Source organism: Saccostrea cucullata, unplaced genomic scaffold (genome assembly GCF_032062105.1).
Source record: "Saccostrea cucullata isolate Sc308-1 unplaced genomic scaffold, CSIRO_AGI_Scuc_v1 ctg4071, whole genome shotgun sequence".
Taxonomy (NCBI): domain Eukaryota; kingdom Metazoa; phylum Mollusca; class Bivalvia; order Ostreida; family Ostreidae; genus Saccostrea; species Saccostrea cuccullata.
In genome coordinates this window covers 6,892-21,960 of record NW_026931402.1, presented here as the reverse complement: position 1 = coordinate 21,960, position 15,069 = coordinate 6,892, and the positions used below count along the sequence as shown (strand labels likewise).

At 33.9% G+C, this 15,069-nt stretch overlaps 1 protein-coding gene across 1 annotated transcript in view; it reads right to left on the bottom strand.

Moving 5' to 3' along the window:
• The window catches only part of LOC134232522 (plexin-A4-like), a gene marked incomplete at its 3' end in the record, with an annotated part of 35,538 nt that extends 26,622 nt beyond the window's left edge, over positions 1-8,916 (bottom strand). The window contains exons 1-3 of the mRNA XM_062714500.1: positions 8,732-8,916; positions 7,343-7,407; positions 5,452-6,527 (exon numbers count right to left, since the gene is read on the bottom strand). Coding sequence (XP_062570484.1) covers positions 5,452-6,492 — 1,041 coding nt within the window. The remainder of the gene's footprint in view (positions 1-5,451; positions 6,528-7,342; positions 7,408-8,731) is intronic.
• Between the last annotated feature and the right edge of the window lie 6,153 nt (positions 8,917-15,069).

Sequence of the window (15,069 nt, the reverse complement as noted above, 5' to 3'; positions counted from 1 at the left end):
GTTCTTGAGAAGAAGATTTTTAAAGATTTTCCCTATATACTCTTATGTAAAACTTTGATAGGCCATTGTGGCCCCACCCTAACCCCGGGGGTCATGATTTGAACAAATTTAAATCTACACTATCTGAGGATGCTTCCACATGAGTTTCAACTTTCTTGGCCCAGTGGTTCTTGAGAAGAAGATTTTTTTAAAAATGCCATTAATTTTTCACTAATTCATAATTATCTCCCCTTGGAAGAGGGCGTGGCCCTTCATTTGAACAAACTTGAATCCCCTTCACCTAAGGATACTTTGTGGCAAGTTTGGTTGAAATTGGCCCAGTGATTCTTGAGAAGAAAATGAAAATGTGAAAAGTTTACAACGACGACGACGACGGACAAATTTTGATCAGAAAAGCTCACTTGAGCCTTCGGCTCAGGTGAGCTAAAAATATTCCCCCCAAATAAGATATATAAATCTTTCAAGTCCAGCTGACATTACTTTGCTGGTGAACAATTTTACTATAGAAGTCAGATTCTGGTTGAATTACATGCATTCTGATGTTTTTATGATGATTGCATTACTGCTGTAACCAGCTGGCAATAAGGAACTTCCAAGTACTCTGCATTCATTGTGCACAATTATAGATTACATTAAAAAAAAATGTGCTATGAAAGATTCATGATTTCTTCATTTCCTCTGTCTGGCCTAATTTTTTAAAAAAATAGAACAGCATTTTAGCTGATTAAGCAAGACAATGACACATCTGTAACAAAAAATAAATCAAATGAATACCAGGGGCATCTGAGACTTCCCTGATGTATCAACAAAGAACAAGGGAGAAGTAGACTTTTAAAATGTTCAAATAGGCCTAGTAATTCTGTACTGTAAAAGTGAAAATTTATACAGGGGGTAATTCACACTGAATATGCAATATGAAAACTTTTTCAGTTAAATTTTTCATGGAATTGAAAATTAATACTCCAACTTGTAATATTTTTGCTCTTGATTTTTGTTATACAAATTTCATAAAACCAAAATTTACAGTAAATATCCTTGATCAAGGAAACATTTTGAAGCATTTCTAGCACCATGACATATTACTAATCTTATGGCCGGTAGCATATCTCGGATTTAAACCTACGATCAAAGATTCCGGATTTAAATCCAAGTTTTCGCGTAGCACGCATGTAAGGATTGGCTGAGTACGGCTCAGAATTACGGTAAATTCTTAACCTGGTGTAGGGGTGGTTTAAACCCAGCTTAATAACATTTCCATGGATTTTTGGGTAGAATATTTCGATATTTTGAAATATTTCGATGTTGCAGAAATGTATTATGGTAATGATGATTGCATTGATAGATTTTGCGGTATTAAAAAAGCTATTCTTACAAGAAAAATTTTATGGCCATATTGCATGGGTATTTTTCTTTATGTACAACTCATCAACAGCTGTTCAATGTACCGTTTAACACTGATGTAGCTGTTGTATAAAGTTTTGGAAGATACTTTTAAAATACATAAATGTACATAAACAGGAATTTTATAGAAACTTTCTGACATACCAATGCCCTGTTCACACGGAGAATTTAATTCACAGTAAATTAATGCGAAGTAAACTAATGCGAATCAAACTAATGCAAATGAAACTGCGTTCACACGACAGCTAATGCGAAGTAAACTAATGCGAATTAAAATTTTACTTCTGCAGCCTGGCGTCAGCACGGCTATTATGACGTCATTTGCAAATCACGTCACCTTATGCAGAAGCAGATCCATTTGACATAATGGCAAAGTGTCTGTATACACAATTTAATGATTAACACAATTTTCCTTAGTTTTTCACTCAAAAATAGCACAAGTACCTATAGCTGACCACCGACAAGTGGCATAAGACTGAATTTTGCCATTACGCATGCGTCAAACTTTAATTCGAATTAGCTTCGCTTAGCGTTCACACGGAGCTAATGCGAAGTAAACTAATTCGCATTAAATTCTCCGTGTGAACGCTAAGCGAAGCTAATTCGCAGTAACTTTACGTTTAATTCGAATTAAACTCTCCGTGTGAACAGGGCACAAATTTAAATCAAATTAAGAATTTTACACTTTCGAACAGCTGATGATACACATTCCAATAATTTCTAATAATGCCGAATTTCCTGGAGATATAAAGTCTTGTAGTTATCTGATTAATCAGGCTATCCACATGGCCGTAGGAACTGGACCGGGGGGAGGGCAGGTCCGAAATTAAATTAATACATTGTTCCTTTATTATTTATATTACCTATATCTTGTGTTTTGGTATTGTTTCTAAATGACTTATTCCAGACCCCCATCATTGTTTTCTTCTCTTCAGTCTTTTGCAAAAGCTTTATTCTGTTTGCGATTTTATATTTTCTTATGGTTTGAGTTTTGATGAAAGATGCCTTGATTTGAATTAAATCGTATTGCATTTTTTCGGCATTTTTAATTTACAATTTAACATCAATGTATACTTTGTTTTTAAATATATCCTTTTAATTTTCAACTAGTTACTAGTATATTAAAACTTGTTTTGAAGTGCTTAATTTTAGAAACCTATTATCCTTCAACATTTTATATGAGTAAGTCAAGATTAGGTAAACCTTACTCAGTTTTATAGAGTGCAACAGAAATGCGACTCAAGTAATCCCGACTCAACTGGGGTTTAAACACGGCTTACGTGATCCACGGATCAACCACTGAGCTGTACTTATCTGAGACATAGAAACGCAACCGGTCATTTGACATGCGCAAAATATCTGTAAGCCAATGGTATGAAATATTTAAAGAGATATAGAACACTGCTGGGAAATACTAGGAAAACACTTCCATAAAATATGAATTTTATGATAAAACTTTCCTTGTCTTGAGACATATAATGTATATTTATGCCTCCCCTTATATCTACAAACCAACAGAAAATTCAGGTTGTCATGGTAATGAAGAAATTGCATACATGAAGATGTCAGAGGAGATCAGAGGCCTGCACCAACTGTTTTCTTCCTCTTTTAAGCACATTGAAAAGGAATTATGTCTGATAAGTTTATTTCTGATCGCTCTGTTTCAAAGCCTATCATAAAGTGAGAATGGTCTTTATGTGAGCCTTCATCAACAGAGAACATGCAATGTTTGCGTACCCAAACCATATCACCTGCCCCACTAGCAGCTGGTGTCTGCTGAGCCAACTCTCTGTTTTTATGCATCATTAAAGGACTTCTAGATCAGAGGTGAAAACATTAAGAAAATTTTGCTTTCAAATTAAAATTTATTTTGGTGTTTTACTCTTTGTATTTCCTTAATCATAAGAAATTCTCTACATTCTCCCTATTATCATTTTTTAAAGAAGAATTTTTTGCAAACCAAAAACAAAAGATTACTTTTTTCTGTTATCTGAACTATAGATTAAATATTCAAGAAAAAAATTTTGTGAATTAAATCAAGAATTTGTTGCAAGATAAAATTCATTTTTTGATATTGATAAAATAATTTGAAAATTGTATGTATACACTGATTAATAATCAGATTATCATGATAATTTCAGTAAAACGAGGTCCATTTACATTTAATATCATTGAAGATTATTAATTAATTTATAATATCATATTTGATTGTTTTTTTATAATTATAATGAAGGGTTTGTTTCTCAGATTCAATACCAGTGTTATTTCAGACACACTTGTACAATGAAATAACACCATATTGCAGATGAAGTGCAAAAAACTTGCATTTAACTTGCTAGTACATTCTACAAATTGTACAATCCATCCACAATATTTTTCTTCTTCTATGACTCATGTTTTATGAGGGGATCTTTACACCTGAAAATCATTTTTCTCGCATTCAAGTTCTTATAACTATTGAGCATAAACACAATAAATATTTTAAACCTATTTTCTTTTCAATGAAGCGAGGAATGGGTTTCTAATGACTTAACCATGTTCATCTATGATACTACGTGCTCTTTAGTTTTCCAGATTATATGTAACATCATCAATCGCTAGGCACATCATCTTTAAAATTTTATTCAAACATAGGAATAAAATTAGGGCTAACTGAAGAAGCTACAAGGGGTAATTCAGATAATCTGTGCCCCCCCTCTGGGAAAAATAGAAGAGAATGTAAGGATATAAGGGGAGCTAAAGGGAAGAAAGGGGGGACCACTTGATGAAGGGCATGCAGGACCATATTCATTTTTATATTTAAAAGAAATGACATCTGAAGCATTGTTACAACTACACTTTTAAATATTAATTATCCCATTTCGCCTTTAAATTCTTAGACGTTTTCCCTGAAATACATCATCAGAAACGATGACCAAAATATACCATACTCTCACATTAATAAGTAAACTATAAAGACAGAGAGAAACTGATTGTTTAGCAAGTTTTTTTCCACCACAAGAAAGAGCACCATTTCTAAGGAATGCACATTTTCAGCAGACATTAAAGAAAGGGGAAGACTTCCTTTTACTAGAAAATGAAGTTCAGAGTCAGAAAGTTTTACTGTGTAAAAATAATATTACAGGGATATGTATTATACAATATTTGCATCTTTGATGCAGTGTCTTGTCAATAAATCTTGTTCATTTGCTTCTGGGAAAAGTGTTGTGGTGGCTAGAGAGAACAAATTCTTTATAAAGCTCTTCGGGTCATTCGTGAAGAAATAACAAAAATATCTGCTCCTCCAAAATGATAAATTTTTGTTTCCATCTGTAGTCAAATTTATTAAAAACTATACAGTAAAACTCGATTATAATGAAGTCACTGGGACCTATGAAATTACTTCGCTATATTTACATCCACTGAATATTTTCTTCTTTATTTCTTAAGAACACCCATTGCGTTCATCACTGCATGAACTACATTAGGCATATCACCTGTACAGATTTCTTGATGAGTGGCCGTTCCATCAATGAAACGTACAAAGACGTTCGCATCATTAACACAATAATTAATATTTTTAATCCTACTTAAAATGATAATTTAAACAGACATAAATATAAACAATAAAATGTCTTTCTTTGTTTGTTATTACTGGAATGAAGGGTCGCAGCTATTGCAGAAAAAATTTACATAACCCGCGTCTGCAACAGCTGCCTCCGTTCATTCCAGTAATAACAAACAAAGAAAGCATTTTATTGTTTAAATATCCGTTATTCGTTATATTCGTATAAGGAATTTACTTAATTTATATTTAATACTGGGGATCCAAGATACTTTGCTACAGAAAATAATTATTATAACCTATAATTATTGCAATACTCTTTTATATAGTTCACTAGAATTTTCTTTGTCATGCATATGCAGATCGATACTTTCAGATTCAATCATAAAGATGCAAAGATTAACTAAGGTATGTGACTCATTGTCATCAATAAGATCCTTTGGACCTATGCCACCATTTTCAAAGTATTAACACATCTGAGAAGTTATCCTTGACCTTGACCTTACCTTTCCAGCTGTTGAAGGACAGCTGACTTTTTTGTGGATGTAGTGGGGACCTAGATGACCCTGACCTCTGTGACAATCATCCACGACCTGATTAAACTTTCTCTCCACATCCGATATCTTATACCGACAGATCACACTCGACACAAGTCCTAATCGTCCGTCCTGTTCTCGTAACTTCCTGAACACCATGTACAAGTCCCCACTGCTCTCCTGAAAATCGGCACTCTGCACTGCCGAGTGATCGTTCTTGCCACACACCACTGGGATGTCGACATATGTGTCTATATTCAGATTTGACTTACAAAGTCGCATGATTCGAGATTCCTTTCCATTGTACCTAGAAATGAAGTACACAAAATTTCCATAGGAAAATCCATAAATAAATCTAAGATGGGGGTCCGTTTCATTGCTCTCCCTCGTATACACAGAGGACTGGCCACCAGAGGGAGTGGTTGTCAATTTCAATGTACGAGGATTTCTACTGCTAACCAGGGGAACTGCATGGGTAAGAAACTTTGTGGCCTGGGGGCCGTATTGCACCCCATACCAACTAGCGACATAGAGCATAGTCTGATTGTCAACCCCTGGTCCTAGAAATAACACATTGGGTGATGTAGGATCATTGGAAACCACGGATTGATTGTGTGGCTTCTTCGCTTGCACTATATTGTCTAGAGACACAACCTGGCATGAGCCTTGTGGAATGGTGGAACAGATAATGAGACTAGAGTCCTCCTTATTTAGCACTAACCCCTTCACAAACACATTAACTGAGCTGTTTTGTCCCTTTGGTACCCGTGGTCCAATGTTAAGCTGCTGGATAAGTTTGAGTTCCGGAGACAGTTTATACACTCGGTTTTTGGCTCCGAGAATGACTTGTCCATTCTCCATGTTGATCACTGGTTTTTCAAACGATGGGTCAGACTGGTCATTGGTGAAGAGAGTAAAAGTGTGTTCGATGTGCATGCTTGTGACCTCATGGATAAGCCACAGAACTGTTATTGTACACCTCAGATAACCATCCATTCTATGCGATGCCATGGTACAGCTCCTTGCACTCAGCTGCTCTTCGTAATCTGAAATGAGTTTTAAAATATTATCAAAATCCTCTCAAATGATTTAAATATGATCCTACAAAAATTTTAATTGGCTACAAGATTACAAAATAGTTCCAACAAAATTTCAATCAACAAAATGTTTTCTTTTTTCAAGATCCATTACATATTTCATATTTACAACAAATTTTATATGCCAACTTAATTCATGACTTTGAACATTTAACTCTGAAAATGAAATTTCTTTTAAAAATTAATTTATTACTTTTGAACTATGGTACATGTATTTATTCTCATTATAATGAAGGAGCCCAAATTTTAAAAAAGTTTTTAAGAAGGTTGATTTAAAATTTTCAATGGTCATGTTGTGCCATGTATGAAAAAATTTCAGGATTAGGAAAATCAAAGGAAACTATTCTTTTCAGTTTTTTCCCTCCTTAGGAATGACATTACATAATTTAAAATATTTTTTTGATTTTTGTTAAATTATCAGACAAATGTTTTTAATTTATCAGTCCTTTTTGGAATATAAATTGTGATCTACTTTGATATTTCTAAGGAAAACTTCCCTCACCCTTTTTGAGAGGAGCATATATATTCAAAAAGCTCTTTCAATATATTTCCCTTCTTAACCATTACACATTCATGCACATTCTTTTAATCTAATATATTCCAAGTTAAAGTCAACACAAAATAATCATTCCATGAGATATGGCTAATACAACTATCAACCATAATCCCACATACATAGACTGAGATTATAAAGTTGTAGTAGCCTTAAGATGTACAAGAGATGGAGTGTTAAACAAATACACAACAGAATAAAGCCCTCTTACCAGATCAGCTGATGACACACATCTGCAGATGTATATATCCGAAGGTTCCAACACAATATGCACTCCTGTGAAAAATACAAGGGAGACTTTTTATACGTGCTGTCCCAGTCAATGAGAGAACTGCAGTGTCCTTCTGTACTATTGATTAAATTAGCAATACAACTTCTTTTTTCTCAATCTCCACAATTAGACAAAAGCGATGGAGAATTATTTTCTCACAAGCATACGGTCTAGCAAGCACTAGAACACTCCCATCTCAAAGCTATATAGCTTCAAAAAGACGGTCTGCCTTCTGTATCAAAATCGACACATCTATTGCTCTCTTCACAAATGCTAACCGCATGTTAGCGGCTTTTATTTTATCATAATTTTATCGTCTACTGAAGTATGCTCTTCTTTTGTGCCTCTGTTAAGAACCACTTTTGTACAGCTGTATAAAGCAAATCACAGCCTTTACAAGAATATTGAAGATGGCTCCATTAAACATTTCAGTATAGAATATAAATCAAACCTAATAGCGATCCCAGTCATTTTCTTCATTAGACACTCTATTATGGACTCAATTTTGGTGATAATATTTCATGTTTACATTAAGATTTTTCAGCACTTTCCTTTTTTTTCAATTCTATAAGACACATCCAATGATTTAGATAAGATTCCATTTTTTTTTTCATTTTTTACCTAACATTGAAATAGGAGTGGATCAAAGAAATGTCTTAGATGATATTAGTGAACTGCATGCCTGTGCTTTTCTTAACGACTAAAATATAACAAGTTATTTCAACTCTAGCATTAATATAATCTTCATGTGACTTAATGAATTTAATGATCGAAGCCCTGAATCACTCTGCTACAAGGAACTAAATGAAATCACATTTTTGTAGTTTATGCGACAGTATCTGTTGAACCAATATCTACGGTACAATGCATTCAGACATCAGTACGGCACTATGTCAATTCAAAATAAACTGACATCATCTGCTAATTGAAACAGGCACATAGGGCCCCTTGATTTCATTGTTATAGCTGTTTCTGAATTCATTATTGATTTCCATACTTTTTGTCTGTCAAAATGTAATTGAATTTATCAAACAAAGCAACGTTGCAATTCATTACGATGAAAATTTTATCTGACAGCAGTGATTATTTCAGAATATCTCTCTTGTCATTTTATTTTTATTAATCTAATGGACAGGGTCAGGTACCACCCATCATAACACTTTAATTATAATTTATCATTAGGTATCTGAGAGAGAGAGAGAGAAAGAGAGAGAGAGAGAGAGAGAGCAAGGGAGAAGAGAAAGAGAGAGGAAAAACCATGCGAGAGAGAGAGAGAGAGAGAGAGAGAGAGAGAGAGAGAGAGAGGAATTCCTCCTGTAAGATACTTACTTTGTTAATCTGCCTCCATGCATGTAACCAAGTACCCAGTCAAATCTATACTGTGTTTTTTTCTTTAAACAGCTGTCTGCAAATCTTTACATAAGAGATTCCACATTAACATTCCTCCGTTTGTAAAATCCCTGGCTGCACAGGATTTAATGTCTGTAAGAAAACCCAATTATATCCAGGTTATTTGTACATAAACTAAACGCACATTCGACCCTGGGCAGGCATGTTAAACAATCTTAAAGCACAACACATCATACAAAGGGACAGGCAAGGATATTCCGAAAATCTTTTTGTACCCTGGGGGCGGGGGATTCTTACAATCTTCAGGCTTAGCATGCTTATATAATTGAAACAAGAACATATTTTTAGATTCTTTCATGTCTGATTAATCTTCAACTTAATTTTAAATACAGAAATAAAAATTGTGTTCATCAGAAAATGCAAAAAATTAAATCTCTTTCTTTCCAAGTGATTACTTGGGGAATCGGTTTCTGGCATGGTATAATTTTACCCTGAGATTATACCATTTAATACCAGTGATTAAGCATAGCACCAACAGTCTCAGCCATTGAACACTTCTGCATAATTTGAAAATACTTCATGCATCATCTTGTTAAAATGTGATTTTCAAAGATTTTATTGTTTTGTAATGTTTTCTAAGAGAAACAAAGGAGAGAAAAATACAATTTAAAACACCCTTGTCCTACTTAGTGATATTGAAGATTTTTTTAATTACCATGAAAATGCTAGAATTTTTCCATTTTTCGTGAGAAATATTTTGTTGTTCCCACTGGGAACCCAGGGTTCTAAATGCAACAATAAAAGAAAATGTACTATATTAGATTGATAATTTATCAATATACATATGCGTACTTAGAAGTAATTAGTGTCTTGAGATATTTCAAGTTATTCATGAATTAGTTCATTATTGCATATATTAGCAGTTAGCAAAGAAAATAGACTAAAATTGGCCAAAATTTAAATTGGCAGTGCATGTTACATTCTTATCATGAGACTGTCACGGTAGCGAATATTTCTTACCTTCAACAATCTATATACAGTACATGTATGTGGGATCATATATATACATTTAACCATTGATCATGTGTATTGATAAATTTGAAAAACATTAGAAGAATCAAGACAATCTGTTCTTTGGGTCTAATCTTTTGAAAATTTTCATATAAAAGGGACTCGCTTCCTCCAGGAAATTGAATATCAAAGAGACCCAGGAATTTTATTTGCATCAGCTGCACCGATCAATATAAAATTACCACTGCATTCACAAAAGAAATGCCTGCTTCCAATCCGTGCACTAGACTGGTGTACAAGTTCTTGTGATGTTGGTTATTAGGGGGAGCTAGGTATGGAAATTAACATGAGTCATCTCATTGTGAACACATTTTCCAGCATCAAGCACCAGTAAATGTTACAGGCAAAACACATTTAGTCATGAAGTAGTCATGAAATATTAAAATTAATATACTCAGAGATACACAAATCATGACTAACAATACACCCTGCATTGATGAATCTAATCATTTGTGGTGTGAACCGATATTTCAACGAAAATCAATCCTTCTTCAAAAATTTTACTGGTTGTAAAAAAAGATATTTAATGTAGAAAATTTACAGAATATACAACTTAACTTTGATATGAATGCATGTAGTACAGTAACCATTCATACATGACATAATCAAATACATGAAATTATAACTAAAGGATGTCAAAACAACGCAAATGTATCATATATATTACAATTATATATATACCTGAAACATTCCCCTTCAGTAAGAAAAAATATTCAAGTCGCACAATATTATGATTAATTACAGTATAACAGGGTTTAACTACAACATGACATACCAGTATTTTGTACACATTTTAAACTGTGGAAGAATTCTGCAGCCATTCTTATTTATCTATAAAATATTTTTGTCCTCTCTTTCGTGAAAGCAAGCAGGGTACATTAAATCTCATTCATCTGACACAGTCTGTTCATCCGTCATAAAAATTTTCATACATGTCCAAGAACGAATCCGATGTCGATATCGACGATATCGTCAATATTATGTCGATATCTTATCAATATCGATCATGATGAGCACTATTAATTTGAAATACTTGGTACAAGAAATGAGACTTTTGCTACGTCGATGTCGTCGATATCGACAATACCGTGACGATATCGATCCTATTTGTAGAATTTATTTTCAAATGAGGTGTAACATACTTTTACAAGGTTACAGGTGATTCATTCATTATTAGCATGAATATAAAGTTAAATTATGATAATGAAAGGGTTAGTTGTTGTTTTTGTTTTGGATTAGGTTTAGAGTATGATGTTGGGCGAGGGTGAAAGTTGTTAAATATGTTTTAACAATCATGATTCGATATCGTATCGACAATATCGACAGTAGGGTAAACTAATTAATCAGAAAGTTAAAATGCACAAGCATTGCATGAAGAAACAGAACTTATTGTCATGGGATATGTCAACCAGAAGTCTCTGTCGAGACTGAAGCTCTACTGGTTTGTACTTATAGCAAAAGGAGAAAAAAGTACTTAGGCAGTTGGGAATTGAAACTTTTCAACAGCAATTAATAGAAAAATGATCCTTGATTTAGCCTCTTTATGTTTTAGTGTAGTCTACTTGCATGCCACATTACATTATAATCAGACTAAAACTGTATTTGGAGTAGCATTTTGAGTGTATTAAACAGAAATTTCTATTTTTAGTAACCGTGGCAACAATTGAAGTGAAAAACTATACACAGAATTATGTACCTGAGTCTAATTATATTGAAATCAGACCAAAACTGTAGGAGGTGTAGCATTTTGAAATAATTTCACAGAAATTTCTATTTTTAGTAGCCACAGCAACATCGTTCATCGAAATCAAAAACCGTTACACAGAATTATGTATCTTAGTGTAGTCTACTTGTGTGCCAAGTTAAATTGAAATCAGACCAAAACTGTAGGAGGAGTAGCATTTTGAAAGAATTTCACAGAAATTTCTATTTCTAGAAGCACGTCAACACAGTTCATCGAAATCAAAAACTGATAAATAGATTTATGTACCTTAGTGTGTTCTACTTGTGTGTCAAGTTATATTGAAATCAGACCAAAACTGTAGGAGGAGTAGCATTTTGAAAGAATTTCACAGAAATTTCTATTTTTAGTAACCACGGCAACACCGTTCATCCAAATCAAAAACCGATACACAGAATTATGTATCTTAGTGTAGTCTACTTGTGTGCCAAGTTAAATTGAAATCAGACCAAAACTGTAGGAGGAGTAGCATTTTGAAAGAATTTCACAGAAATTTCTATTTTTAGAACCACGGCAACACCGTTCATCCAAATCAAAAACCGATATACAGAATTATGTATCTTAGTGTAGTCTACTTGTGTGCCAAGTTATATTGAAATCAGACCAAAACTGTAGGAGAAGTAGCATTTTGAAAGAATTTCACAGAAATTTCTATTTTTAGTAACCACGACAACACCGTTCATCCAAATCAAAAACCGATACACAGAATTATGTATCTTAGTGTAGTCTACTTGTGTGCCAAGTTATATTGAAATCAGACCAAAACTGTAGGAGAAGTAGCATTTTGAAAGAATTTCACAGAAATTTCTATTTTTAGTAACCACGGCAACACCGTTCATCGAAATCAAAAACCGATACACAGAATATTATGTATCTTAGTGTAGTCTACTTGTGTGCCAAGTTATATTGAAATCAGACCAAAACTGTAGGAGGAGTAGCATTTTGAAAAATTGTTTACAGACGGATCTGAAGCCAGCCGGACGACGGAGCATTATATCGCATAAGCCTTTAATAAAAATAAAGATTTTTGTATTAGGGTGAAGGTTGGTGAAGTAATATATCCATGCAATCGTTATCGACGATATCGATGGTAAAATTTTCGAGCTAATTAAACATAAATACACTTACAAAGTAACAGGGACGGTTGAGAAATGAATATTGAAGCCTGTCGATATCGAAAACACTACAGGGAAAGTTTCATAAAAGATGTTTTTAAGTAACACATGTTAATACAATACTAGTAAAATGTAATTCTTTGAACAATCATGTCAGGCACGATATTGACAGCATCCAGAAAGCATTGTAATAAACACACAAAGATGGAGAAATATTTAAGTAAACTATGAAAAAGTAATGTGTCGATATCGTAACTACATCGTGTCTTGGACATAACTCAAAATTTTAACCTTGGTTATATCTTTTGAATGAGAAGAGATAGGACTTTCATATTATACATGTATATTACTTGTTACAAGACCTTTCTAAATACACTATGATTTTTGACCCTGTGACCTTGACCTTGAAGGTTACCTATTAAAAACATAGGTAATCAGAGATTTCAGAGCTCACCTCAACGAATGTTGTCTTTAAGTAAGGCAAAGTCACACAATTACCCAACAAAAAGTGTAAATCCAAAAATGCAACATTTATGAAATTTTGATCTGATACTTTGGAACAGACCTATATAAAAACTTCAAACTAGTTCTTCATCACGAAAATGTGATCAAAATCCAGCATCTGAAGCAAGTTTAAGTTTTCATCCCTTGATGCATAATTTGGGCAAGTTTGGTTTATATAAGCCTTATAGTTTCTTGGTGATAGACCTGCACCCATAACTTTTTACTTGGTCCATTATCTGGAAAATGTATGTCGAATTCAGCATGTATCATCCATGCGAGTTTGCACAATATAGGGCTAATAGTTACTTAGAAATGAAACCTGCATAAAAATTTAACCTCTTCACTCATCCAGAAAAAAAAAGTAGGTCAGATTCAGCATCTGAAGCCAGCCTGGTAGAATGCAACCTTAGATGTACCATCCATGCAAGTTTGGTCATGAAAGAGCTATAGTTATATCAATCCTGCATCAAAACTTTAACCTGTTCACTCATCCAGTGTTCAGATTAAGTCAACATAGGCATCCTAAGATGTATCATCCATGCAAGTTTAGTCATTATAGGGCTTGGAAATGAGACCTGCCCCAAAAACTTTAATCTGTTCACTCATCCAGAAAATGAAGGTCAGATTCAGCATCCGAAGCAAGTGTGGTAGTATGCATCCTAAAGATGTACCATCCATGCAAGTTTGGTCATTATAGGGCTCATTGTATCTTGGAAATGAACCCTGCACCAAAAACTATAACCTGTTCACTCAACCGGAAAATGTAGCTCAGATTCAGCATCTGAAGCAAGACTGGTAATGTGCATCATTAGATGTATCATCCATGCAAGTTTGGTCAACATAGGGCTTATAGTTACTTGGAAATGAGACCTGCACCAAAAACATTAACCTGTTCACTCAACCGGAAAATGTAGGTCAGATTCAGCATCCGAAGCAAGCCTGGTAATGTGCATCCTTAGATGTACCATCCATGCAAGTTTGGTCAACAAAGGGCTTATAGTTCCTTGGAAATGAGACCTATACCAAAAACTGCACCAAAAATGTTAACCTGCTCCAAAAACATAAACCTGGTCATTCCTTTGCTGAAATTGCAGCATCTGAAACTTTAACTGGCACAATGAAACACATTAGAAGCATCTTCCATGCATGTCTAATCAATATAGGATATAGAAGTACTTAAAAAGAAAACTGTTCCAAAAAACTTAACCTTAACCTGGGATGCCGACGCCGACGCCGACGCCAAAGGTATTACATAAGCTCCCCCAACTTCGTTGAGGTGAGCTAAAAATTAAACACTACTTTAAATTGGCCATAACTTTTCAATGAGAAGACATTGAGCTTCAAATTAGAGAAGGGTATTGCCTGTCACAAGACCTTTCTTGATACTCTATTTTTTTTTACCTCATGACCTTGACCTTGAAGTTTGACCTACTTTTCAAAAACTTTAACCTTTTGGCCATAATTTTTAAATGTTTCCATATTAAAATGTGTATTACCTTAGACATGACCTTCCTAAAACCACTATGATTTTTGACCTTGTGACCTTGACCTTGAATTTTGACCTACCTGTACTTTTCAAAATTATTTTAATTTTTCCTTATAACTTTTCATTGAGAAGAGATGGGGCTTTCAAATTTGACATGTGCATTACCCGTGACAAGATATTTCAGAGCATGCTTTCTGACCCCCTTTACCTTCACGATTAACCTTATTCTTTGTTTTTCATTCAATTTCTGTGATACATGTAATTTCTAAATGACATATGATTGGGCATTTGTATTTGACACAATATTGTCATAAAAAAAATGACATCTCATCCACAAAGACAATGAAAGCAGAGGACCACAATTCATTGATTTTGCTTGTATCATTTAAAATTCCATTTA